This window comes from Globicephala melas, chromosome 2, assembly GCF_963455315.2.
Source record: "Globicephala melas chromosome 2, mGloMel1.2, whole genome shotgun sequence".
NCBI classification, from domain to species: domain Eukaryota; kingdom Metazoa; phylum Chordata; class Mammalia; order Artiodactyla; family Delphinidae; genus Globicephala; species Globicephala melas.
The window spans coordinates 118,015,134-118,040,395 of NC_083315.2; the positions used below are offsets into that span (position 1 = coordinate 118,015,134).

Consider the following 25,262-nt stretch of genomic DNA (forward strand, 5'->3'; position numbering starts at 1 on the left):
ACCCAGCACAGCCAAAAATAAATAAATATAAATAAACATGTATATTAAAATATCTTTAAAAAAAATCAATACTTGCAAAGCTTTAGTGGTCATTTGCAAACTTGCACAGAATGGCAGAAAACTTGAATTGCCCAGTGTGCATGTTCCCAGTTGATGTCGAACAAGAACTCTGCCTTCTCGTTTCAGCTCTCATTCTGTAAACAAGTGTTCTTTATTTAGGGCCACATCTTAATTTTTTATTTTTTTGGTGATTTAGCTGTTTAAAATGGTCCCCAAGTGTAGTACTGAAGTGCTGTCTAGCGTTGCTAAGTGCAGGAAGGCAGGGGTGCGCCTTCTAGAGAAAATACATGTGCAGATAAACTTTGTTCAGGCATGAGTTATAATGCTGTGGGCCATGAGTTCCTTGTTATGAATCAGCAGTATATATTAAATAAGGTGTCTTTAACCAGAAACACATACAACAGGGTTATGTATTAATGATAAAAGTGCTGTGATCAGAGCTCATAGGAATCTAACCCTGTATTTCCCCTAGGAGCAGTATTTGCTAATTTAGGATTTGTGGTGACTTTATAGACCATAACTAGCGGGAATAACGAGATTCTATTGTATGTGTTCGGAAACTGGTAGAGAATATTAAAACTCCACTGACATCAGGATGCTAGGTGATTTGTTAGGCTCTTTGAGTACCAAGCTGTGTACTTCAATCATGCTTTGGATTCAGTTCAGAATTTACAACCTTTCTATTCATCATGGACTTCTGGCCACTGGGGACTGCTCCAGGCATAAAAGAGAAATAAACTTGACAAAATGGAAGAGCTACCATGAGGGTAGCCTCATGGTTTCTGTCAGTAAACCTAGGAATGAGTCCTTCTTTTTAGGTTAGGATTGAGTTGGGGAGTGCTTCCTAAGCAATAGGTAATGTAGTGTGTGGAATATAAAACATTTATTGTTGACATGTAGAATTTCTTCAGTGGTTTGTCATGTTCTTCCCCAAAGCTCATGAAAAAGGTGAGGCATCCATAGGTAGGACTCCAAATATGTTTTCCGGTGGCCTTCAACAAGTATATCTTGAGGGACCAGTGTTATTAATGATACCGTGTGAAACAGCATGGGTGATGTAGTATAATGGAGTCATTAACTGCTGACTGTATGCCTTGGTCTAGTTATTTAGTTTCTCTGGGCTTCATTTTTCTTTTTGTAAACAGTACCCTTCTTTTTTTTTTTTTTTTTTTTTTTTGCGGTACGCGGGCCTCTCACTGTTGTGGCCTCTCCTGTTGCGGAGCACAGGCCCCGGACGCGCAGGCTCAGTGGCCATGGCTCACGGGCCCAGCCGCTCCGTGGCATGTGGGATCTTCCCGGCCCGGGGCACGAACCCGTGTCCCCTGCATCGGCAGGTGGACTCTTAACCACTGCGCCACCAGGGAAGCCCAACAGTACCCTTCTTGTAGAGCTATTGTGATAATTAAATAAGATAATATATATAGAGGTGAAAGAAGAGTTTCTGGCACATGCTCAAGGGCTCATTAAATTAGCTATTATGGTTAAGTAGAAGTAGTAAGTTGGACACTAAATTTTATTTACTTTGGGTTCATTTGTGTGTGTGTGTGTGTGTGTGTGTGTGTGTGTGTGTGTGTGTGTGCGCATGTGCGTGTGTCCTGGCCTGGAAGCCCAATCACTATTTTAACAACTAACAATCAATTTAAAAATTATTGAAACGTAGTTCATTAGTTGGTGACTTCTTGTCTAATAAATGTAATACTTTATACTAGAAAGCTTGGTAAATAATATAGTCATAATATTTTTTATTAATATTTACCTTTGATAATCTTATTTCTGTGATAAAGTCTTATAGAAAATTCTTGAAACTTCTGTATTACTAGTACTGTATTAGACAAGGTGCTTTACAATTTGAGTTTATAATATTAAATTCCACACTCAGGTACATTTTTTTCTTGCATGTGATGTTTTTACTGATATTTGCAGTATCAGTAAAATCAGTAAAATGGGAAGCAGTAATTGATTATTGATTATTTTATGACATATAGTAAAAGAAATAAAACACTTTTTGTTTTAAGGAAGTTAACAGCAGAGGAAAACTACCGGTTAGAGAAAGAGGAGAAACTTTCCAAAGCAGATGAAAAGATCAGCCATGCAGCTGAAGAGCTGGAGACCTATAGGTATTGAATATATTTTACCCCTTTCTTTTGAGGTGGGAAGAGTATCCAAAAGCCCAATACCAGAAAAAATAATAAAGCAACCAAAAAAACCCCACATATTTTTGATTCATTATTTTTCCTTTAGATGTCTTGCTATTATGCAATTACACAGAAAATATAGAAAGGAATCGCACTTTCAGTGTGTGCGATTTTAAATCTCTCACATTAGTTGGATTTGAATATGAGCGATCCTATTTTATGTTAATGTTAAGAACTTTATGAATGTGATTAATTTTAAGGTCTTTCCTCTTTGGTTCACATGGGGAAGAATGTATATAATGTTAATCAATTTGAGAAGTATGCCACCAAAAGGAGAGTAAGCCTTAATTAAAGTTATGAAGAAGTGTTTATAAGACCGTAAGTCTGGTTTTTACCTTAGCTCAATCCTCACTGAGCTAAGGTAAAATAGTAGATATAATAAAAACCCAGAGAAAATAAGTGGCAAGATTCAACAGTATTCCAAATAGTTGTGATACTTCATTTTACATTGGGAAGAGTAAGCTTGAATTTTATCCAAAAGAAGGAATTGTCTTTTTAGTCTTATAAAGGTAATAAATAACAGTTTATTTCTTATAGATCATTAATTTCCTAGAGTTCTATTAAGATTATATGAAGTCTGAATAAATCTCCCAATACTATGCTTCTTAAAAATAAAAATAAGCCAGTATACCATCTAATCTTTTCATGATCTTGATTTAGGTAAACCCAAGTAGTAGTACTCCTAAAGCTTAATTAATGTTGAAATTATATCAGGAAAAAATATACTTTAGAACCTCATAAAGGTGATTAACATGTGGAGTTCTAGAGTTACATGAAACAAAGCACTCTAGGTGTTTTAATTAATATTTTCAGTAGAGATAGTGTGTTCTATAATTTCTTAGTATATGTTAATAGTGGAATGATTATTTGTTCTTTATAGAAAGCGAGCCAAAGATCTAGAAGAAGAATTGGAGAGAACCATTCATTCTTATCAAGGACAGGTAGGTATGTGCGTGCATGTATGTGTGCGTGTGTGTGTGTGTGTGTGTGTGTGAGTGACTTAAAACAGTTGTGATTTGTTTGAATTGGTATCTGTTTTGATGCAGGAGTATAGTTACTCTCTTAAGGTTTTGCACATGGCTGTGGAACATTTCTAGGTAGGCAGAGATTCTGGAACAAAAGATATTGTTTAAAGTTGCCATGTGAACTGATGCTGATTTGGGAATTTGGGTTGCATAAATAAATAAACATATATCAGCACTGGGGCCTTTGTTTAGTCTGGCTAGTTGTCTCTTAATTGGCACCTCCTATTGTAGTTGATAATTGTGTAAAATAGAAATGTTACTAGACAAAAATTTTAGTTGTCTTTACATTCAGTTTTTGTTTAAAAGTATAATAGAGTAGATCATATGTATATGAAAATTTGCTTTAAAATGTTAGTTGCTGACTTTTTAGAGATGCTTGAGTTATTTTTGAGTTTATGAGTTGCGTACTAAATCATAGTGGTAGGTGTGAATGTTTTTTACTGAAAAAAATTGTTGTCAGTACTATTTTAATGACTTTCTTTTTCAGATTATTTCTCATGAGAAAAAAGCACATGATAATTGGGTAAGTATTAAATTTTCTTAGGCTTTTTCATCAAATTGTTCTTTTTCCTAATTTAAATGAGCAGTGTAAAAAGTACACTTTTAAAACTGAGAAAAAAGGTGGTGTTTAAAGAAATCAGTTTCTTTTAATTTCACCAGTAGTGAAATTATGTTCCTTATGAACATACTTTGTTATGATACAGTTATTCACAAAATCTGACCTTTCCTTCTCCGCTTTCAGCACATTGCTTCTTTGCAAGGAGCTTATACTCTTTGGGGGAGGTGAGGTAGTGTTCATGGACTTGTTTCAGGCACTGGATTGTCAACTAATTACTTGTGGACGAATTACTTAAAATTCTCTGGGCCTGTTTACTCATCTGTAAAACAATGGGACTGTACTAAGTAATAATCTAGAGCCCCTCCTAATTCTAAAAGTTATACAATTCAGGTATCTGATTCTCATTGTTGAATTACTTGTTACACATTAAGAAAAAGACCATCATGAGAAATGACATGTCAGTGCTCCAGAGGAACTGTATGAGGAAGTGATAAGCATGTAGATTTTGGCTAGTGATCAGGATGATCCCTCTAAAATGAAGAACTATTGTTAATAGCTGGCCTTTGGAAGACTTGTCCCTTGCAGTCTTCAAGGGGAAGCAGTTTGCACAGTGGGTGAATATGGGGTCTGGAGTCAACCCGTCTTGGTTGATATTCTGACCCTATCATCTACCACCAGTTTCCTTACCTAAAGACAGAGATATCATTAGTACCTATTTCATAGAGTTATTGTGATGGTTAAATAAGATAATTCTGTTAGCCAGGTACCTGACATATAGTAAGCACTCAGTAGATATTAACTGTTAAATTATCACTGTTGTTATACTGAAGCTTGGAAGGTATTTTTGTTTTTAGGCATGGATGTTTCTTGGAATGGAGATTTCAACTTACAGTGAGAGATTATATGTGTTGAATATCAAGGTCCTTCCCAATTTTGAGATTTTTGTATGCTTCTGTATTGAGTGGTCAAGTGAAGATTTGTTTTTGAATTAATAAGCTGGGCTTGGAAATGAATTTAGTCTTCTTCACCACTCCTCACCTTTTTTTTAAAATTTTTATTTATTTATTTTTGGCTGTGTTGGGTCTTCATTGCTGCACACAGGCTTTCTCTAGTTGCGGCGAGCGGGGGCTGCTCTTCATTGTGGTACGCGGGCTTCTCATTGCAGTGGCTTCTCATTGTGGAGCACGGGCTCTAGGCGCATGGGCTTCAGTAGTTGCGGCATGCAGGCTCAGTAGTTGTGGCTCACGGGCTCTAGAGCACAGGGTCAGTAGTTGTGGCACACAAGCTTAGTTGCTCTGTGGCATGTGGGATCTTCCCGGGCCAGGGATCGAACCCGTGTCCCCTGCATTGGCAGATTCTCAGCCACTGTGCCACCAGGGAAGCCCTCTCACCAGTTTCTAAATACTCAGATGCAAATTACTTTTTCAAGATGGAGAGGAACTGATGTTTATTAATATCTCTTATGTTCTAGGCACTGCACTTAAAGGCATTTTACATATATTACTCATTCAATCCACACTGTAACTCTGTAAAATAGGTATTATTATTCAGGTCTTACTGGTGAGGAAATAGCCCAAGGTCACATGATTAGAGAGGGAAAATTGGAAATTGAAAAATTGACCTTTCAGATTCATAAGTCTTGTACTTTTTCTTTTCAATACATTGAATCTCTTGTTTAGTAAATAATGACATTGACTTTAAATTAAAACATGCAGAAAATATGCCCTTCATGTCTCAAATTGAAAAGATATTTTTCAGATTTTATAAAAATAATATATACTTATTGAACAAAAGTTCATACCATGTAGAAAAGTACAAAGAAGTAATCAGCAGTATTACTTTAATTTATTCCATACTTTTTTGATACATTTAGACATAAAGCACATATATATGTTTAAGAAAACAAAATCATATATTAACGTTTTATACCCTGCTTTCTTAATGTATCACAGATATTTTTATGAATGTTTTATAATTTATATAAACCTTTCTCATTTTATAAACTTTTAGTTTGTTTCCACTATTTTACTGTTATAAATAATTTCATAATTTCAGATGTTACTTTCTCTATTGAGCATTTCTTTGCTCCATCCTGTTAGATTTAATCTTTTCTTCCTTCAAACTGTCATAGTACTTTGCTTTTTTGTATCCCGTGGCAGGTACTATGGTCATTTATATTTGTCCTTACCACAGATTTAAGCTTATAGGGACTGTTTCGTTTTCCATAACACCTGTTCCTAATAGAATCTTTTTTGCATATTGTAAATATTTAATATCTGAATACGAATGTTTTGGAATACAGTGCAGTTATTCACTGTAATTACAGTTTTTGCTAACCTTTGGGTATAAACTTTTCAAGTATGAATCATTGCCATCAGTTTATTTTTATATTTCTCTGTTGTAGGTATATCTTTAATATATACGATACTATAATCAGAGTAGAACTTACTTTTGACTTAACTATGCATTTTTTTTGCCATATGCTTAATAGTAAATATGTTACACTATAGACAACATTTAGAAATGATTTTAGTTCTGCATTATTAAAAGTGAAATGAATTGGTATTTTGTTAACTAAAATTGTTATGGTGTAGTATTCTTTTTTGTTAGTACAAAATTGATTATATAATTATATATCAGAAAAAGATTCACACATGGAATCTTTTTGATATTGAGTGCTAAAATGTGGTTAAGCTACATTTTTGGTGCCCAGTTAAAGTCAATTCTCAGGTGCAGTTCACCATTTTAAGTGAACACATTTGATAATATAGTTCTTTTTACTTGTAAAAAGTTACAGACTGAGTTAATTTACCTACCTTTTTGTGATCGTTACACTTGCTCTAGTGGATTGCATTAATCTGGCAGGTCTGATGTTCCACACCCTGTTGCTTGTAATCTGGAGAGTCCACAGAATAACTGGGAAACATGCAGTATTCTATACAAGCTTAATTTTGCCCACAACTATTTGGGTATATTTCATGTTCTTGGTATAAGTGTAAGCTTTTTTTTCTAAAACATATATACTCTGATTTTTATTAAATGAAAGTGTCTCTAAGCAAATGTAAAAGACTAAAGGAATATATCTATACAGTGCTGTGTACTTAATAAACACACAGCATGCTTTGATTATATTCAGCCATTAAAAAAAATGGCCTTTACCAGCTCTGAAACTGTTTTAGACCTTTATAGGTTCACAGAATTATAGTGATTTCTTTCCAGAAGCGGTTACTTTGTTCCATAGCCAATGCGGCCATGCATAATGATCCTGAGTCTCAGTTCCTAAGCTTCGGTCCTGTTACATTGCTCTTGTCATTTTATTTGGATATTTACAGCACCAAATAATGCTAATCCTTGACTTCACATCAAGCTAAAAGCATTTCTTGCAAGTACATGATTAAACTGCAGCCTTAGGCTCATGTCTTCTGGTTATATGAAACTCATTCCCTTTTAAAATAATTTTCTGAATTAGAATTTTTTTACATTGAGTTTACTGAAATGGATACTTAGTTACTTAAGTGACTGGGATATTTGTATGCCATTATTGAGATATTTATATATGCTTATCTTTCATTTTAAGTTTTCATAAATGTTTTTAAAGATATATTATTTTCCTTAAGTTGGCAGCTCGAACTACTGAAAGAAACCTCAATGATTTAAGGAAAGAAAATGCTCACAACAGACAAAAGTAAGTATCTTAGTGGGAATACTTTAAAAACTTTAGTTATGACTTTTATTCTTAGTTGTCATTTTAGTAATTAGTTAATACTTTTATAAGGATAAACAAGAAAGCTTTCAGTGAACCCAACATATCTAGTGGTAAAGTATCTATTAGTTTTACTAGGAGTTACTAGATTTTTGTTTGAAACACTTGTCTTGGAGAGGTTACTCTAACAGAAGGAAGCTTTTCACAGATTCTTTTGTAAAAAGTAACTTAAAAAAAAATTTTTTTTTAAACCAGTGTAGGTAGCAGGAGATTACCAGAGATGGAGATAGACAGGATGAATCTCTCTGATATAGTACTTCTCGGAGTATTAGCATCTTTTAATGAATAAGTGGATAGAATGTTTATTATTTCTCTTTTCCCCTGGTTTTATTGCATTGGATGGCATTGCTTTACAATAACAAAATGGATAGGAGGATAAAAGGGTACAGTGTACAATCAAAGGGAAGAGTAAACGCTTTTCTATGAAGATTGTGAAAGTCTTCCCATAGTGTTACAATTTCTTGACAGAATGTACTATTAACATTATCCAGTATTAGTTTTAGTCTTCTTGTCTTTTCTACTCACAAATGAAAACTGAATGATTAAATGTTTCATTTCAGATCTGATGGTGAAGAACTAGAAATAAGATTCTTTTAAAATGTCATATTTTTCAGATAAAAAAATTTAGGAGTAAAATAGTAGGATGAGTTAATCAGATTCCAATTTTATGTTATGATTGGAATCATATGGATAACATAATGGAAAGCGTATGGGACTCAGAGCTGGGAGCCCTGTGTTTTAATCCTGGTACTTTCATTTTGCATAAATCATTTAAACTGCTAGCTTCACTTTCCTTAGTTGTAAAATAATAGACTTGAACTGGTTGACCTTGGAGGACCCTTCAAGATCTTTCTAAAATTTGGATTCTGTGATATAGTACTCTTTATACTCTGTTTTTGAAGAAACAAAACAAAACAATTCCAAGCCTCAACAAAACATCACTATTACTAGGCAAAAAGGAACCTGTTACCGCAAAATAAATAGTGGGGGATATGGAAAGGTATTTTGGTCAGAATAATTTTAAAGGATCTGTTTCTCTTATGTAGATATTGAGATAGTGAAGAGTAGCTTGTACTTAATAGTGGCAGTTTCTTGAAATGTGGGTGCTTTTCTTGGATGAGTAACTTAGAGATGTTTGTTCTTTATTTGCAGGTTAACTGAAACAGAGTTTAAATTTGAACTTTTAGAAAAAGATCCTTATGCACTTGATGTTCCAAATACAGCATTTGGCAGAGGTAGTTTTTTTTTTTTAATCCCTCATTTAAAATGCATATATTTTTATACATATTGCATATATAGTTTATATTAGTGTGAATTAACACTGCTAATAAATATTTTAGATTTTGGAGCTAGGGTTCTAATCTGAGTTCTCTCATGGTCTCCCAATTTTCTGAGTTTTGTTCTCTCGCAATAATGTAAATAATGGCTGCCTCCTTTTCTCAGTGGCATTTGTTAAGATAAAGTATGTTTAGTACCTTGAGCTCCTTGAGAAGCAAAGTGCTTTGTACATAGTAAGGTACTCATTAGTTATTTTTTTGGAGAATGAATAAGGATTGCTTAAATGGAATAGCATTGTGACTGTTTATATATTAACTATTCTTTGGAATTTGCTTGAATTATAAAAATAAGAATTAAAACAACTGGTTTTAAATTATTTAAAAGTATTCATTAAAAAGTTGGGAAAACCTTAATAATATGAGTTTTGATTGCTTTAATTATCCCTAAAAGAAACAGTTCTTTAGAAGATGTATTTAATATTTCTGTCCATTCATTAATGAGTTAGCATCTTTATGATCTCATACTATTCCAAATAGTTAAAATTTTTCCAAATAATTTTGGTTGAATTGGAATTAAGCTTCTAGGGCAGTGAAAACAAACTTATTTTTATATAGGTAGATTCCCCTTTTAATAACTGTTGAAAAGTTATAAAAATCACTTTTGAGAGTCCAGTTTCATTAAAATGAAAGTATTTCTACATTAAAAAATAGAAGATTGTTATGGATTTCAAATAGGAACAAAATCTGGAGTGGGGGGAATTATTCAGAAGGAATTTTTATCTGAATCTAAAGCAAAAAAGTCTCAGGGTAAATAATGCTTTGATCTTTTGTTGTAACTATATTTGAATATTATATAAGCTACATAATAAAATTTAACATGTTTGGAAAAGTGTTATTTTGGTGGCATTTAAGTTTGTTTGTTTTTTGATGTTGTTGATTTTTGATCTTTGAAAGTATAACCATTATTTGAGAATGGTGAAGTTTGTAAAATGATAAGGCTCTTCTTGGTTATATGGTTTATAGATAAAGTGATTTATTTAATGAATTATTTTATGTAAACTGAATTTTCACTGGTGATGAATCAAAAGTAATTTCTGATGTTTCAGAGTATTTTGTGGGTTTTTTTTTCCTACTTTTCAAAATGTGAGCTTTTCTCAAGTAATTCATGGCCCAACACAGCCTATCTGGGACTGGCCCTGATTTAAACAGAGCCCTTCCATGTTACAACCTTCACCAGCTTAAATATCTGGAAACATACTGCCATTAAAAACAAAACAAAACCAAACAAACTTCATGCCCCTGAAGTCCTCTTACTACTGTAAAATATGATGTCCTTTGCTTAATATTGTATGGTTATTCAAGTGTATTAGTTACCAAGGAGATGATGTTTTTATTGACTGAAGTGTCCATTTGGTAGATAGACTTTAAAAACAGAGGGTTCAATATTTAATTCTATCCCATATCAGCAAAACCCAAGGCATGGTTAGTATTTAAGACAGGGATTAAACTTAAATTGGCAATAGAATGACCCGAAGGTAATTGTTGAAATGGGATTCTAATCTGTAGTGTAGGTAATTGAAACTATGAATTTAAATATGCTGTTTTAATTATTCCAGAGCATTCCCCATATGGTCCCTCACCATTGGGTCGACCTTCACCTGAAATGAGAGCTTTTCTCTCCCCTCCAACTTTGTTGGAGGGTCCACTCAGACTCTCACCTTTGCTTCCAGGGGGAGGAGGAAGAGGTATATTGTTTAAACATCTTTATTACTCTAGATTTCTTCCTTACTTTATATTTTCATCTCAACTTATCTTTAAAATGATCTTTAAAATAAATCTTTGCAAAATACAGGCATTCCTTGCACTTATTCTGGGTTACTTTTGTTTGGAAAAGGAGCTCTGTGACATCTAATTTGAATATATTTTTCCCTTAGAAACACTGTTATAATGGATTACATTTTGTTCAAGGACTTGATATATATCTTTTAAAATCATATTTTAACTTCTTAAAAACTGTATTATACTATATATCACTTTATAAAGGATACATAAAATTGAATTTTAATGAAACATTATTGGAATATAGAATTTTAAAAATCTTTTTTACCTTATTATCATGATCTTTTTCATGGTAGAAAATCAACAAGTGAAAGATCCTTTTTTTAAAAAAAAAACAAAAAACAAGGAATTCAGAAGTGCTCTCTTGAAGGCAGAGTTTTGATGGGAACCTAAAAGAGACCTAAATCATTTGTTAATACTTTGAGAAACTGACCCCAAATTGTCTGCTTTGTTACCTTCTTATGTGTTTTTGAGAATTTCCAGCGCCACTTCAAGCATTAGCTATTGATATTTCTGCATTTACCTCATCAGCGCTTACCCTGATGTTACCTGTATATCTGGAGTTTTACTCTTTTGATCTCTCAACTATATTTTGTTTACTTTGTCAAGTTACTTTAAAATTTTCCCTTGAGTTGTAGCAAAATTCAAACCTATGTATTCCAAAATCAAGAGTCTTAGGTTTTTAGCACCAAATCTGTGTTTATATCATGTCATATTATACACACCAACATAAATGTAATTGAAACCAGTCACATGAAATAGCACTACCCTTACTATTTTTGATGCTTTCTGATATTTTCTATTCAGTTCTATTCCATTTCATTAAAAAAGAATGCTAGTTAAGATTAAGTTAATTTCATGTACCACAATGGGTTGTAGCCAGCAGTCTGAAAAACAGTGCCCTAGAAATAAGGGTATATAATTGGCAAAACTGCAAATGTGAATCACTGGAAGTTGAATGACATAAGTCAAGGATTGCTTGTAGTCAACTGAATATTTGGAATAACAGTAAAAATTACCTTTGATTTCTCCTCTCCTATTTAAATTACTTTCCTTTCTTTTTAAATTACTTTCAAGATACAGTGTGGTTAGCATTTGCAAGTGTGTTTTACTATTCATTAGAAAAGCTACAGAAGTTTTAGGTAAGTTATCAGCAGGTCTTAAAAAGAGTTGTTTTGAACTAAAAGTTTCTGTGACCCACCAGAGAAGAATGACCTTTCCTTTCCTTCCTCTTGTTATCATTTTTTTTTTTGAAAGTTTGGATGAGATAGATGTTTGAATAAGGTTGAGTATAGGAAAATAATTTCTTTTTAGAGTAAATTGTATGTAACTTTTGGACTGAATGAAAAATCTTAACCTTTAGCGTTTTCATGTTTGCAGTTTTTCACCTGGTAGTCACTTGGCCTGTACTTTGTTCTCTGGAAGTAAACAATCAGGAGAAAGCCTTTGAATGTCTCCTTTAAAGATCTGTCCTTCACTCTAGACAAACAGCCTAATGGACTCTCGCACATGTCTCATTGATTTAATTTTCTGCTTTCCCAGCCTTTTTCTTCTAATGAACTGATTAGAAAGATGAACATGCTAGAAGGACGAAGGAAAAGTTGACGTTCTGATATAAAAGTCAGTTGGCCTCCTGACTCTACAAAAGAGAGTAGATAGGACAATTTTAAAGATTACTACATATTAAAAAAAATGGTTATACTTACTTGTACAAGTTACCATGAAAAGGTCATATTAGTTTTAGTCTCTTTTTTTTTTTAAGATTTATATTTTATTTATTTTTTACATCTTTATTGGAATATAATTGCTTTACAGTGGTGTGTTAGTTTCTGCTTTAGTCTCTTCTTTTAAAGGAGGTACTGAAATGTGGGAAGCATTGTAGAAAGATTTCTATTAAAACAATTTTTTTAAAACTGTTTTTTGAACTCATTCCCCCCTCAGTGACAGATGAAGTATTAATTTATTTTGTTATTTAATGTTAAAAATTTTTTAATATTTTTCATTTTAATTGAATATGGGTTATTAATTGAGGTACCATTCTTTCTGTGATCATAGGAAAGGAACTTTAAAATGATTCTCCTTCTTTATAAATGTTAGCATGTCAGTTTTTCTTATCCAAATGAGTGTTACCTTGTTCAAACTGTTTATTTCGACAGTGCTGTTGTTTTTGAAACTCTTGTTTTAGACTCGCCTTCAGAGTTGTGAGCTGTCTTTGAGGGTGAATTTGATATTTAGAAATTGCTAGAAGCCATTTAAAGCCAAATTTATTTGGCAGATATAAAGTTTGTAATCAGACTGGTTAAAATCATTTTGGGGCAGAAGTAGAGAGTCATGTTACAACATTAAGATCCAATTTTTTGAGTGGCTCTTAAGTTAATCTGAGTACATTTCTAAAAGAGTTGTTCTAAAAAAATACTTCGAGGGCTTCCCTGGTGATGCAGTGGTTGAGAATCCGCCTGCCTATGCAGGGACGCAGGTTCGTGCCCCGGTCCGGGAGGATCCCACATGCCGCAGAACGGTTGGGCCCGTGAGCCATGGCCGCTGAGCCTGTGCGTCCGGAGCCTGTGCTCTGCAGCGGGAGAGGCCACAACAGTGAGAGGCCCGCGTACCGCAAAAAAAAAAAAAAAAAAAACTTCGAGTCATTTCAGAAATATTGAAATAGGTATATTAGCCTCTAAGATGACTGTTTTAAAGGCATCATGTGCTTTTTGACTATTGGCATATTAGTTTAAGCAACAAAAACCTGATTTTGTAATTATTATATCTGGTATAGACATCTCTTGCTTTGCAATTTACTTTCTACCCTTATTTTTCAGACTTAGTGGTTATAATTTTCAATTTAACCACTGATTTTATGTGTAAATAATGATGGTGATAACATTTAGAAATATTTTATAGGCAAGTGTTTGCTTATGTACATGACAATTATTTTTTCCTTTTTGTCTTAGAAATGGCTTTGGTAGGATAGAGTTACAGTTTAATGTGTCTTAGGGAAACTTTGTTGGAATCTGATTGTTTTTCCGTTTTAAAAAGGTCTGGATTTTATTTGATGGTGGATCTTGTAATACTTTTTTAGATAAAACATAGTTGTATTTTTCTTCTTTAATTAGGCTCAAGAGGCCCAGGGAATCCTCTGGACCATCAGATTACCAATGAAAGAGGAGAATCAAGCTCTGATAGGTTAACTGATCCTCATAGAGCATCATCTGACACTGGGTCCCTTTCACCTCCCTGGGAACAAGATCGTAGGATGATGATTCCTCCATCAGGTATGGAAAGAGTATGTTAGTATGTTTATTTGAAAGGCAAGCAGTATGTGCAACATACAGGAATGGAAGAAAAGAAGAGAACGTGTGTGCCCTGTCTTAAGAAAAGCCATGATATATATTAGAAAACAACAATACACACATTTCCAAATAGAATAATTAGGGATAATTGTTCACATTACAGAAGGCTGTCCTCTCTGCACCCCCCCTGCCCCCCCGCCGCCCCATGGAATGTCTTTATTGTTTTTGTTGCTCATAGAAGTGATACATGTTTATATTTATGTTAGAAAATCCAAACAATGGAGAAATGTATAATTAGGAAAGTGAAAAAAATCCCCCTCATCATCTTAAGCATGCCCTTCCCAGAATTTAGTTTTATATCTTTTAGGGAGTTCCTTTTTGGTATGCATTCATAAACCTAGGTATACCAATTCCTTCATCACTTCTGTGCAGTTATACTATTCACCTTCTTGTAATTGTCTTTTTTTTTTTTAATTTTATTTATTTATTTTTGGCTGTGTTGGGTCTTCGTTTCTGTGCGAGGGCTTTCTCTAGTTGCGGCGAGCGGGGGCCACTCTTCACCGCGGTGCACGGGCCTTTCACTGTCACGGCCTCTCTTGTGTGGAGCACGAGCTCCAGACGCGCAGGCTCAGTAGTTGTGGCTCACGGGCCTAGTTGCTCCGCGGCATGTGGGATCTTCCCAGACCAGGGCTCGAACCCATGTCCCCTGCGTAGACAGGCAGATTGTCAACCACTGCGCCACCAGGGAAGCCTGTAATTGTCTTTTTACCTTGAACAGTATATCTTAGATTAATTGCCAAAATAAATATATTTACCAGAAGACTCACAGTAGAACATCCTGAAGTAAGGCAATAACTGCTGTTCTCCTGATAGAACTAAAATCTCCCCTACTTTCTCAAGGGATGTATTTTAAATTATTCAGCTTGCTAAACTTTTATTTATGCATAGTGTTTCACGGACAGACACTGTTATGTAAAATGAACTATGCCTGCTTTGTATAAATTAGTTACAATTAAAAAAATATACTAGTTCAGATTGCTTCCTGAGGAGTTGGAGGTAAGAATACTGTGATAAACAAACCTTTAATTCCAAGAATTAGCCTTTGCTTTGATAGTGTGTATGTTCTATGAAGTGGTACCTCCTTTGGTTTGATATCACTTTCCTCGGCTTGATATCACTCGAATATCAGCTTCATAAAGACAGAGATTTGTGTCACTTTAGTTCACTGCTGTATCTCCAGCACCTAGAACAATGCTGGACCTGTAGTACTTGCCCAGTAAATATTTGTTGAATGAATGAATACCCCAATAATTCACAGAAAGCTGAATATTTTTTCTCATTGTTTTTATATTTAGAAATATATATGCTGTGACTTAAAAACTTAAGAATCTGTTAGCAGGTGGCATAGAACATCCTTTTTTCAAGGACTTTTTCTTGAGTAACTTTCATTTTAAAGTTTAGCTGTGATAAAAATAAAGATTAATAAACTACAGCCCCTTTCTTAAGGAACTTGATTTCAGGGTTTTGTTGGATATCATATTTCTGTATATCTTTGTAGAGGACATTCCTTTTGAGAATTTACAAGCTGTCAGTACCAAGAGTCCCTGTCACATGCTCTGCCTACCTCCCCAAGTATTATCCAGTGTAGTGATTCTCAAACTTGGCTTATCATCAGAAATAATCTAGGGAACTTCAAAAAAAAATGCAAATACCTGGGTTTCACCTCATTACACTTTTTTTTTGGGTAAATTTTATTGAAGTATAGTTGATTTACAATGTTGATTTATATTACACCTTCTGAACATGAACTCTGGAGGTAAGCTCTGTATTTCTAAAAAACTCCCTGGGAGGTTCTGAGGATTAGCTAAATTTAAAAACCACTAATCTATTCAGTGCCCTTACTAAATGGAGAAGGGCATTGAGTCCCTGAAGAGATTAGCTAACAATCTTAGGTTAAAACAGCCAGGTGAGGAGCTGAAACTAGAGCTCAAATAGTAGTGACTGTTATCCATAAAATTGGAACAAATTTTACATGTCCTTTAAAAACTGCCTGAAACCTGTAATTTTTCAGACATTTCGGTGTTGTCCCAGGTCTCAGTCTCTTTTCATTTTGTTTCCAATTTTTTTCCCTTCTTTTTTCAGTTGAATAATTTCTTTTGATCTGTCTTCAAGTTTAGTGACTCTTCCCTCTGTCACTTCCAGTCTGCTGTTAAGCCCATCCAGTACAATTTTATTTTAGGTATTGTATTTTTCAGTTCTAGAATTTCCTTTTTTTTTTTAAGTTTTGATTTCTTTGCTGAAATTTCTTACTTTTTAAAAATCACTATAAGTATTTTTTTAAACCCCAATATCTGCTTTAAAGTCCTTGTATGGTCATTCTAACATCAAGGTCATCTTGAGGATGGCCTCTATTAATTGTATTTTCCCTTTAAGAATGGGTCACATTTTTCTGTTTCTTTGTATATTAATTTTGGATTGTATTATAGACATTGTGGAGGTTCAGGATTCTACCGTATTTCTCTGAAGACTGTTGTTTGTTTTGTGTTACAAGACAATTAAGTTGGTGAAACTGTAGACTTATTCTCTCCTGTGGTGGGTAGCAGCTCAAATATCAGTTCAGTTTTTAGCCTTTGCTGAAAACTGCTTAAGTTTGCCTCACATGTGTGTGGTTCAGGGGCAGCAATAGACTTGGGCAGAAAACTCAGAATTTTAGGTTCCACTTCTCTGGCTCTCATGAGCTCTGTCCTTTGGTTTTTCAAGCCAGAAAGTTCTGTGAATTTTGACTGCTCTGTGCTATAGTTTGACTGTGGTCTGCTTTCAGGCTAAACTATAAAGGAAAACTCACCCCATATGGGTCCCTTCTTTCAAGTTCCCACTCCTTTCCCAAATCTGCCTACTTTTGTTCATGGTCCTGAGTCTTCAGCTATTTATTTCATTATTTTTAAATTTTTTGATTTTTTCCAGTTTTATTGAGATACATAATTGACACACAGCACTGTGTAAGTTTAAGGTGTACCGCACAATGTGTTGCCTTACACACATCGTGAAATGATTACCTACCATAATAAGTTTAGTGACATCCATCATCTCATATAGATACAAAATAAAAGAAAAAAAGTTTGGGAATTCCCTGGCGGTCCAGTGGTTAGGACTCGGTGGTTTCATTCCCGGGGCCTGGGTTTGATCCCTGGTCGGGGAACTAAGATACCACAAGCCCCGTGACTCAGCCAAAAAAAAGGAAAAAAAATTTTTTTCCCTTGTGATGGGAACTCGTAGTATTTATTGTCTTAACAGTTTTCCTATGTATCATACAGCAGTGTTAACTACGGTCATCATGTTGTACATTACATCCCTAGTACTTATTTATTTTATGACTGGTGGTTTGTACCTTTTGATCCCCTTCACCCAGTTTCCCTTCTCTCTCCCCCCACCTCTGGTAACCACAAATCGAATCTCTTTTTCTATGAGTTTGGTTTTTGGTTTTTCAGATTCCACATGTAAGTGTGATCATGCAGGATTTGTATTTCACGTAGCATAATGCCCTCAAGGTCCATTCATGTTTTCACATATGGCAAGATTTCCTTCTTTTTTATGGCTGAATAATATTCCATTGTTTGTATGTGTATATACATTTTCTTTATCCATTCATCCATCAATGAATTCTTAGGTTGTTTCCATGTCTTGGCTATTGTAAATAATGCTGCAGTGAATATGGGGATGCAGATATCTTTTCAAGTTAGTGTTTTTGGGTTTTTTTGGGATAAATACCCAGAAGTGGAATTCCTGGATCATATGGTAGTTCTATTTTTAATTTTTTGAGGAACTTTGATACTGTTTTCTATAGTAACTACACTTCAGGTAGTTATTTTTTGTAAATTGTCTGGACTTATTATATGTAGGAGGGTCAGTCTGTTATGAGCTTACTCTGCCATGCTAGAAATGGAACCTGGTATCCATTATTTTCAGAGTCTAACTGAAAATTCAAAATTGTGAACTTCTGAATCTGCCATGCTAGAAGTGGAACCTGGTATCCATTATTTTCAAAGTCTAACTGAAAATTCAAAATCGTGAGCTTCTGAATTAACGTCTTCATAGAAGAGATATATATCCATTCGATAGAGAGTGTTTCCAAATAATGTAACTGATCCATTTGGTTTAACACAGGGGCACCTGTGCCAGTGCTAATCTTAATGAAATAGGATAACTCTACAGAAAGAGCAAAGGAATTTTAGAGACTGTCCTATACTTTACGAATGAGTGGGGTTAAATGACTCCAAAGATTCTACTTGAATTGGAGCAATGCTGATAAATGTATTTAGCTATTAGCCCTGTTTTCACCTAGAGTAAAATTATAAAAATATTCTGTGTTTGCCCTCAGTACATCCCTATTTCATCTAAATAGTCACTGAACAGGTTTCTGGGTTGATTCTTTTATTTTGTATTACTCTTAGCTAATTGGTAAATTAGAACACTGAATAAGGAAGGAGGAGACCTAGGTTTTTATCATAACACTGATATTAATTTTTTGTATAATCTTGAGTTTTTCATTTTACCTGTCACTGTTTTCTCAGCTCTAAAATGTGGACTTGCATAAAATAAGAGATGGCAATAATCTAATCTCCCCCTACGTACATTTTATATTATGTTGAATTATCAGGACTCATGAAGAGTCCTGCTTTCTAGTAATAATTGTGTCTTTAAGATTTTTCTTAAATTTTAAAATATTTTAGTTTAAAACACTTGTGTTAAAAAATAATGACAACGAGAATAACTAAATTTCTGAATGATGTGGCCTCCGTAGTTGTTTCAGATTTTCTGTAATTTAGTCCTATTAAGCATACTTTGTAAAATTCCTATATTCCCTTAACATGTTAGTACCTGGCCAAAATTAAAAAAAAATTTCTTTACTTAAGATGAGTAAGCAGAAATAATTTTAAATGATTCTATAATTCCAAGGAATCTTTTGTTTTTGCACTGTTAAATACTTCGGGGTGGGGGGAATGTTCTTACCTTATATAGTCAAAAAAGATATACTCTAACTTGTCTTTTTCCTGTATATTATATTTCAGATATTTTTATTACTTAGAAGTTTTGTTAACAGTATAGATCTAGTTTCTTCAAGTAATCAACATTTTATTTTCACTATTTTTAGCTGCAAATCAATCTTTTAATAGACCAATATAGGTTTTAATCATCTTTTCTTCCAGAATTCTGCAGTGTAATGTATATGTTCATCTAACATTCTTTTATGTGTTTATAATTTAGAGTGCATGTCGTAGCGCAAGAATGGTTCAGCTGAAAAAGTATTTGGACTGGAAATTAAGAAATTTGGTTTCTAATCTTCACTCTTTTTAATCGTTTTATGTGTTTTGAAACTTGTTTTATCTCTTTGGACCTCAGTCCTTATATACAGTGAGAGAGATGAACTGAGTGAGCTGTGTAATCTGTTTATCTGAGTAGTAGAAAATTTAGTTAGGTAGGGCTTCCCTGGTGGCACAGTGGTTGAGAGTCCGCCTGCCGATGCAGGGGACACGGGTTCGTGCCCCGGTCTGGGAAGATCCCACATGCCACGGAGCGGCTAGGCCTGTGAGCCATGGCCGCTGAGCCTGCGCGTGCTCTGCAACGGGAGAGGCCACAACGGTGAGAGGCCCGCGTACCGGAAAAAAAAAAAAAAAAAAAGAAAATTTAGTTAGGTATTAATGGTTAATGCTGAATTTGTTAGATAATGTTCAATCTAGTTGGTAGACCAAATAGCGTATTGTAATATACAATGTTAGTAAAACCAAAGACTATTTACACATTCTTTTCTAAACCTAATTGATGAACATACCTTTTTCAGTTCTTAAAAACTTCTTATTGGGAGAGTTCCTGTTCTAGGTCAAGCTACAATTTAATCAAATTGGTAAATGTTGACACCAGTAAGCAGTGATAAGTTATGTTAATACCTAGAGCAACCACCAAAAAAATCCTCAAAAATCATCAGATAAATCATCATCAGAATAGACATGCTTTTCAAGCCCCAAGGGAACATTTCCCAAGATTGATCATATCCTGTGCCATGAAACAAACATTAACAAATTCAAAAGAATTGAAATCATATAGTGTGTTCTCTGACATTGGTGGAATCAAGCTAGAAATGAACTAGAAATGATATATGCAATAATTTGAATAGATCTCAAGGGCATTATGTTGACTAAAAAAAAAGTCTCAGAAGGTCACATATTATATGATTTCATGTATATAACATCCTTGAAATGACAAAATCATAGAACTAGAAAACAGATTAGTGGATGCCATGAGTTAGGGATGGAAGGGGGAGGAGAATGGATGTGACTAAAGGGTAGCATGGAGAGATCTTTTTGGTAATGGAATAGTTCTGTATCTTGAGTGTGGTGGTGGTTTCACAAATCTACACGTGATAAAATGGCAAGAACTATACACGTTAGTCATAGGACCAATGTTAGTTTCCTGGTTATTATATTGCTCTATATTTGTGAAAGATGTAAACATTTGGGGAAACTGGGTAAAGGGTATGCAGGAACTTTCTGTATTATTTTTGCAGCTCTCTGGGAATCTTTATTTTAAAATCAAAAGTTAAAAAAAAACCTTCTTATCTGGATACAATACACATATAGTAAAGTGCAGGTGTTTTAAAGCATATTAACCTGATGATTATTTTACAATTTGAGCACACCTATAAACCAGCATTCAGTTTAAGGGACAGTTTTCTGATTATTTTTATTCATCTTATGAATTTAGATAGAAATCTTTACAATTAAAGCAGAAAAAAGTTCTTGATAAATAATATAAATAAGTTAATATTCACATATCATAAGTAATCAGAATTAGAATTTTAACAGGAAAATGTTCTGGAAATAACAAGCCCATTATAAATTCTTAATAAATATTGGACTGCAACAAAAATTTAATCAGTGTGGCTTACCTTGCTCAGTGTTTCATTCTGTAAGAAGTGGAACTTTATTCTGTGCGGTTCTCATCCTGTTGAAGTTCAGGAGTAGAAAAGCAAACACATGAAAGTGCTTTTTAAAACCTCTCTTTGAATCACAGTAGCTAACATTTGATTGGCAAAGCAAGTCACATGACAGAATTTGGAACCATTGGGCAGGATATATATTCTACCTCTTAAGAACAGGGCTACAAGGAAGGGTGAAGAATTGAGGTCATGAATGCAGTCTACCCAGAGGGGTTATACTTTTATAATGTGTTTTCACTTATTATATAACTATCTTTTTAAAAATATATTGGGGTAACATAATTTCTTAGATTTTAAAATTACCTTTTGGAAGAAAGGAATATATGATTTTTCTGTTTAGTTCCACTTAAGTAATTGCCTTGTTTTCTTTGTACTTGCTCTTATTTACAAAGCTGTGCATAGTAAGCAATCTTGAAGAGTAATAATTTAAGCAAGTTTTTAGAAAGTCTTAAAATACGATCTCTTAACTCCCATATTTAGTAGTTACTAATACATTTTAAGAGGCATGCATATCAAAATATTCTTATGCTTTTTATAAACTGTAATTAGTAACTATGTTTCAACAATACTAGTAACAAATAATTCAAATAAGAAAAGTAATGCTAGAATTTAAAGGATAGTTTTTTGACTGTCAGGGTATGAATCTGCAGGATTCTTGGCTTTTAGTCTTTTAACTGATTCTTGAGAATTATATCTACAAATAATATGTAGTGCAGGTATTAATCAGTAATATATTCATGAATCTAACAAGAAAGATAGTAATTGTGTCTAAGTTCATGTAAATACTTTATTTTGTTAGAATTTTAAGTTAAAAAAAAAGTAAGAAAACCACAGATACTTTAATGAAAAAAGTTTCAGTTTTTATCATTTTTTCACCCTTTGGTATTCTTGACCTCTCAGTGCCCCTCTTGATCTTTCAGTACTCTGACTTCAGTGTCCTTCTGTTCCTCTATCTAGCCTCACAGCCTCCTTTTCTAGGAATAGAGAAGTAATAGAGAAGAATGAGAATCTTAATTCTCAGCAGATCTTGTGCTACTTAATGTAGAGAGATATGCATTAAAGGTGAATTATGTCATTTCCCCTCCTTGTACTTTTTTTTTAATAAATAAATTTATTTATTTTTGGCTGCATTGGGTCTTCATTGTTGCATGTGGGCTTTCTCTAGTTGTGCCCAGCGGGGGCTACTGTTCGTTGCAGTGCGTGGCCTTCTCATTGCGGTGGCTTTTCTTGTTGAGGAGCACAGGCTCTAGCCGCATAGGCTTCAGTAGTTGTGGCACGCGGGCTCAGTAGTTGTGGCGTACGGGCTTAGTTGCTCTGCGGCATGTGGTATCTTCCTGGTCCAGGGATTGAACCCGTGTCCCCTGCATTGGCAGGCGGATTCTTAACCACTGTGCCACCAGGGAAGTCCCTGCATCAAGTTTCTTGATATGCAAGATCATTAACTTGGGATAGGAGAGGAGGGGATTGTCAGAGATTTGGAGGGAGAAAAAGGTACAGAGTAGCCATTTAGGAGAGTGAAGCTGTTTAAATGTCAGTGAAATGTGGTATGATTACAGAGCAATGTTGAATATCTACTTGAAGCTTATGGTCCTAGATTTGAAAGAGACTAGCCAATACTATGTTTTAATATAGTTTATAATCATAAAAAATTTAATTTATCATTACAGTTACTTTGGGGTGCTTACTTTGTGCCAGATGTTATGTTAAGTGCTTTATATTAATCATTTGAAGAATCTTAAGAGTGTTATTCCCATTTTACAGATTAAGAAACAAAAACATAGATAATATAGCAAAATACTGTATATCACCTCCCAGAATTTACATATTAATGTTTGTTTCATATATATATATATATATATATATATATATGTAGCTGTGTGTGTGTGTGTGTGAGAGAGAGAGAGAGGGAGGGAGAAGGGGAGAGAGAGAATGGGTACATAAAACATAAAAATAAATAGCACACTATATCAGTTGAAGTCTATTCTGTTTCCTTTCCGAAGGTCATTACGTTCCTTCTTTCGCAGAGGCAACCACTCATGAGTTTAACGTGTGTAAAGTTACAGTCTATATATGATTTTTTTAAAAGTATTTTTCTATTTTATCAAGTTTTTATCAGCATATATTCTTGAATTCTTTCCATTTTAATATAAAGTTTATTATTTTAATTGCTGTATAAATAAATATATGAATATACCACAATATATTTATCCAGTCTTATCTAATCTCCTCTGATGAACATATACGGTGTTTCCAGTGTTTCACCATTACTAACAATGCTGCAATTAACACTTTTTGTTTTACACATGTGTTCTTTAGAGATGAGTCCAGTTAATGAAATTGCTGGGAAGTAAGATATGTGTAGTTTCGGTTTTAATAAATGTTGCCCTTTGGCCTCAAGAGTAGTTATGTGTGAAGAATTTGAGAGTAGCTATTTCTTCAATACCTGATGTAAAACTTTTTTGAATATTTCCAGCCACATGAGTTAAAAGTTTTCTCATTTTTCTTCCTTTGATTATTTTTTGTAGTTCTTTTATTATTAGTAAGCTTGAGCCTCTTTTCATATTTATTGATCATTTGTATTTCCTCCTGTAAATTGCCTGATCCATTTCCCTCTTGCTTAATAGGAATTCTTAGTATCCTTTGGATACTAATCTTTTATATTTTGCAAATATTTTCTTAGTTTATTATTATGTATGTTATTGTTATACATCAAAAAACAAGTTTTCAAATTTTGTTATAGGTAAGTTAATTTATTTTTATGGAATTTTTGTTTTATTTAAGACTTATCTTTAGATTAAAAATATATTCTCTGTTTTCTTCTAAATATTTAAAATTTTGTTTTGATTTTTAAGCCTTTAGTCTGGATTTTATTTTTGTTTTAATGTTTAGTTGGAGAGTTATTTTTTTCCCCATTGGATAGACAGTTGTTTTAATACTGTATATTGGTATATCAATTTGAAATATCACTTTTATCTTAAATGTCCATATTTGCATAGGTCTGTTTCTTAGACATTTTCTCTGTATCATCGGTCTCTTTATTCCAGAGCCATAACCTGTCCATATCAATGCTTTTATCAACTACTTCCTGGAAATTTTGCTTTCCATTCCTTTTAAATTCCTTAATCATTAGATTAAACTATTTCTTCACATTCTATGTGAAGATGCTTATTGTACTTGATTAGCAAACAGTATTGAATTAAAAAAAATTCAAACCCTTTATCCATCTTTATAATTCTCTTCTCAACCATGCTGATGTTCTTGTTATGTGATAGACCCCCAAATTATTAAACAGTTACCCAAGGAACTATTGCAATCCAAGACTTGTTTTGGAATGAAAAGAGATGAATAACACTTCTGTTTGAACTAGACATCTTGAATTTTTTTCTGATTTTTAGTTTACGAAATTGCTTCACAATGCACTGTACATTCCTTCCCACTCTTTTATTCATTTTTTTCTCTGATTTTTTTCCTTCTCCCATTATTTCTTTTTAATCAGCTCTTTTCTTAGAAGGGTGGTAGGAAACAAAGGTAAAAAGGCAAAAAAGAAGGGAACCATTCATGTCCTTATTTGTATTTTAGTCTTTGATTAGTCATATGCTTTCTACATAGTTTTATCTTATTACATTAAATGTGTGTGTGTGTGTGTGTGTACATGTACATATACATGTATATGTGTATTTGAATTTGACCAGAATACCATTGTTTACTTGTTCATCCTTCCTTATTTTTCTTTCAGGGCAAGCTTTACCTCCTCTGTGATATCATTTCTGACTCCTCTAATCAGAATTAGATAGGCCATCTCTCATATTATTTGTATGCCCTTTTATTTAAGGCATTAATTTATTTGTTTCTGTCACCATAAGGGCACAGACTGTATCAAAACCAACTTTGTATCACTAATGCCTGGCACATAATAGGAGCTGGTAGATTTAATTATCCCAGAGGAGGGCAATGTGGACATATAATTGATAAAATAGAATACTTGTAGCAAAATTTTGTATTTCTGAGGTTATTGATATTGTGGGGATGTATTTTAGAAGCAAAATAATGATATGGTATCTTGAGAGCTGATTGAGAAAGAGTTGGGAAGTTTTCAGGTTTCCCCATCTTATCCTTATCCCCTTGCCCAGCTCTGCCATTTAATTAATCCCATGTTTAAAGTAGAAAGGGAAAATTCAGTTTAGATCTCAGTGGTTGTTATTGGCCTTTTCTTCCACTGGGCTAATTCATTCAGACCATTGAGACAGCTCTGAAACGGGGAGG

General features: G+C 33.7%; 1 protein-coding gene across 6 annotated transcripts in view; it reads left to right on the forward strand.

Annotated features, from left to right (window-relative positions):
- The window catches only part of MIA2 (MIA SH3 domain ER export factor 2), a 111,221-nt gene that overhangs the window by 76,916 nt on the left and 9,043 nt on the right, over nucleotides 1-25,262 (forward strand). For 5 of the 6 annotated variants that reach the window (XM_060294769.2, XM_030854843.3, XM_030854841.2 and 2 more), the window contains 7 exons: nucleotides 2,076-2,177; nucleotides 3,136-3,196; nucleotides 3,768-3,803; nucleotides 7,457-7,524; nucleotides 8,755-8,837; nucleotides 10,496-10,624; nucleotides 13,829-13,987. In XM_060294769.2, coding sequence (XP_060150752.1) covers nucleotides 2,076-2,177; nucleotides 3,136-3,196; nucleotides 3,768-3,803; nucleotides 7,457-7,524; nucleotides 8,755-8,837; nucleotides 10,496-10,624; nucleotides 13,829-13,987 — 638 coding nt within the window. The remainder of the gene's footprint in view (nucleotides 1-2,075; nucleotides 2,178-3,135; nucleotides 3,197-3,767; nucleotides 3,804-7,456; nucleotides 7,525-8,754; nucleotides 8,838-10,495; nucleotides 10,625-13,828; nucleotides 13,988-25,262) is intronic. The other variant, XM_060294772.2, reaches the window with a different exon arrangement.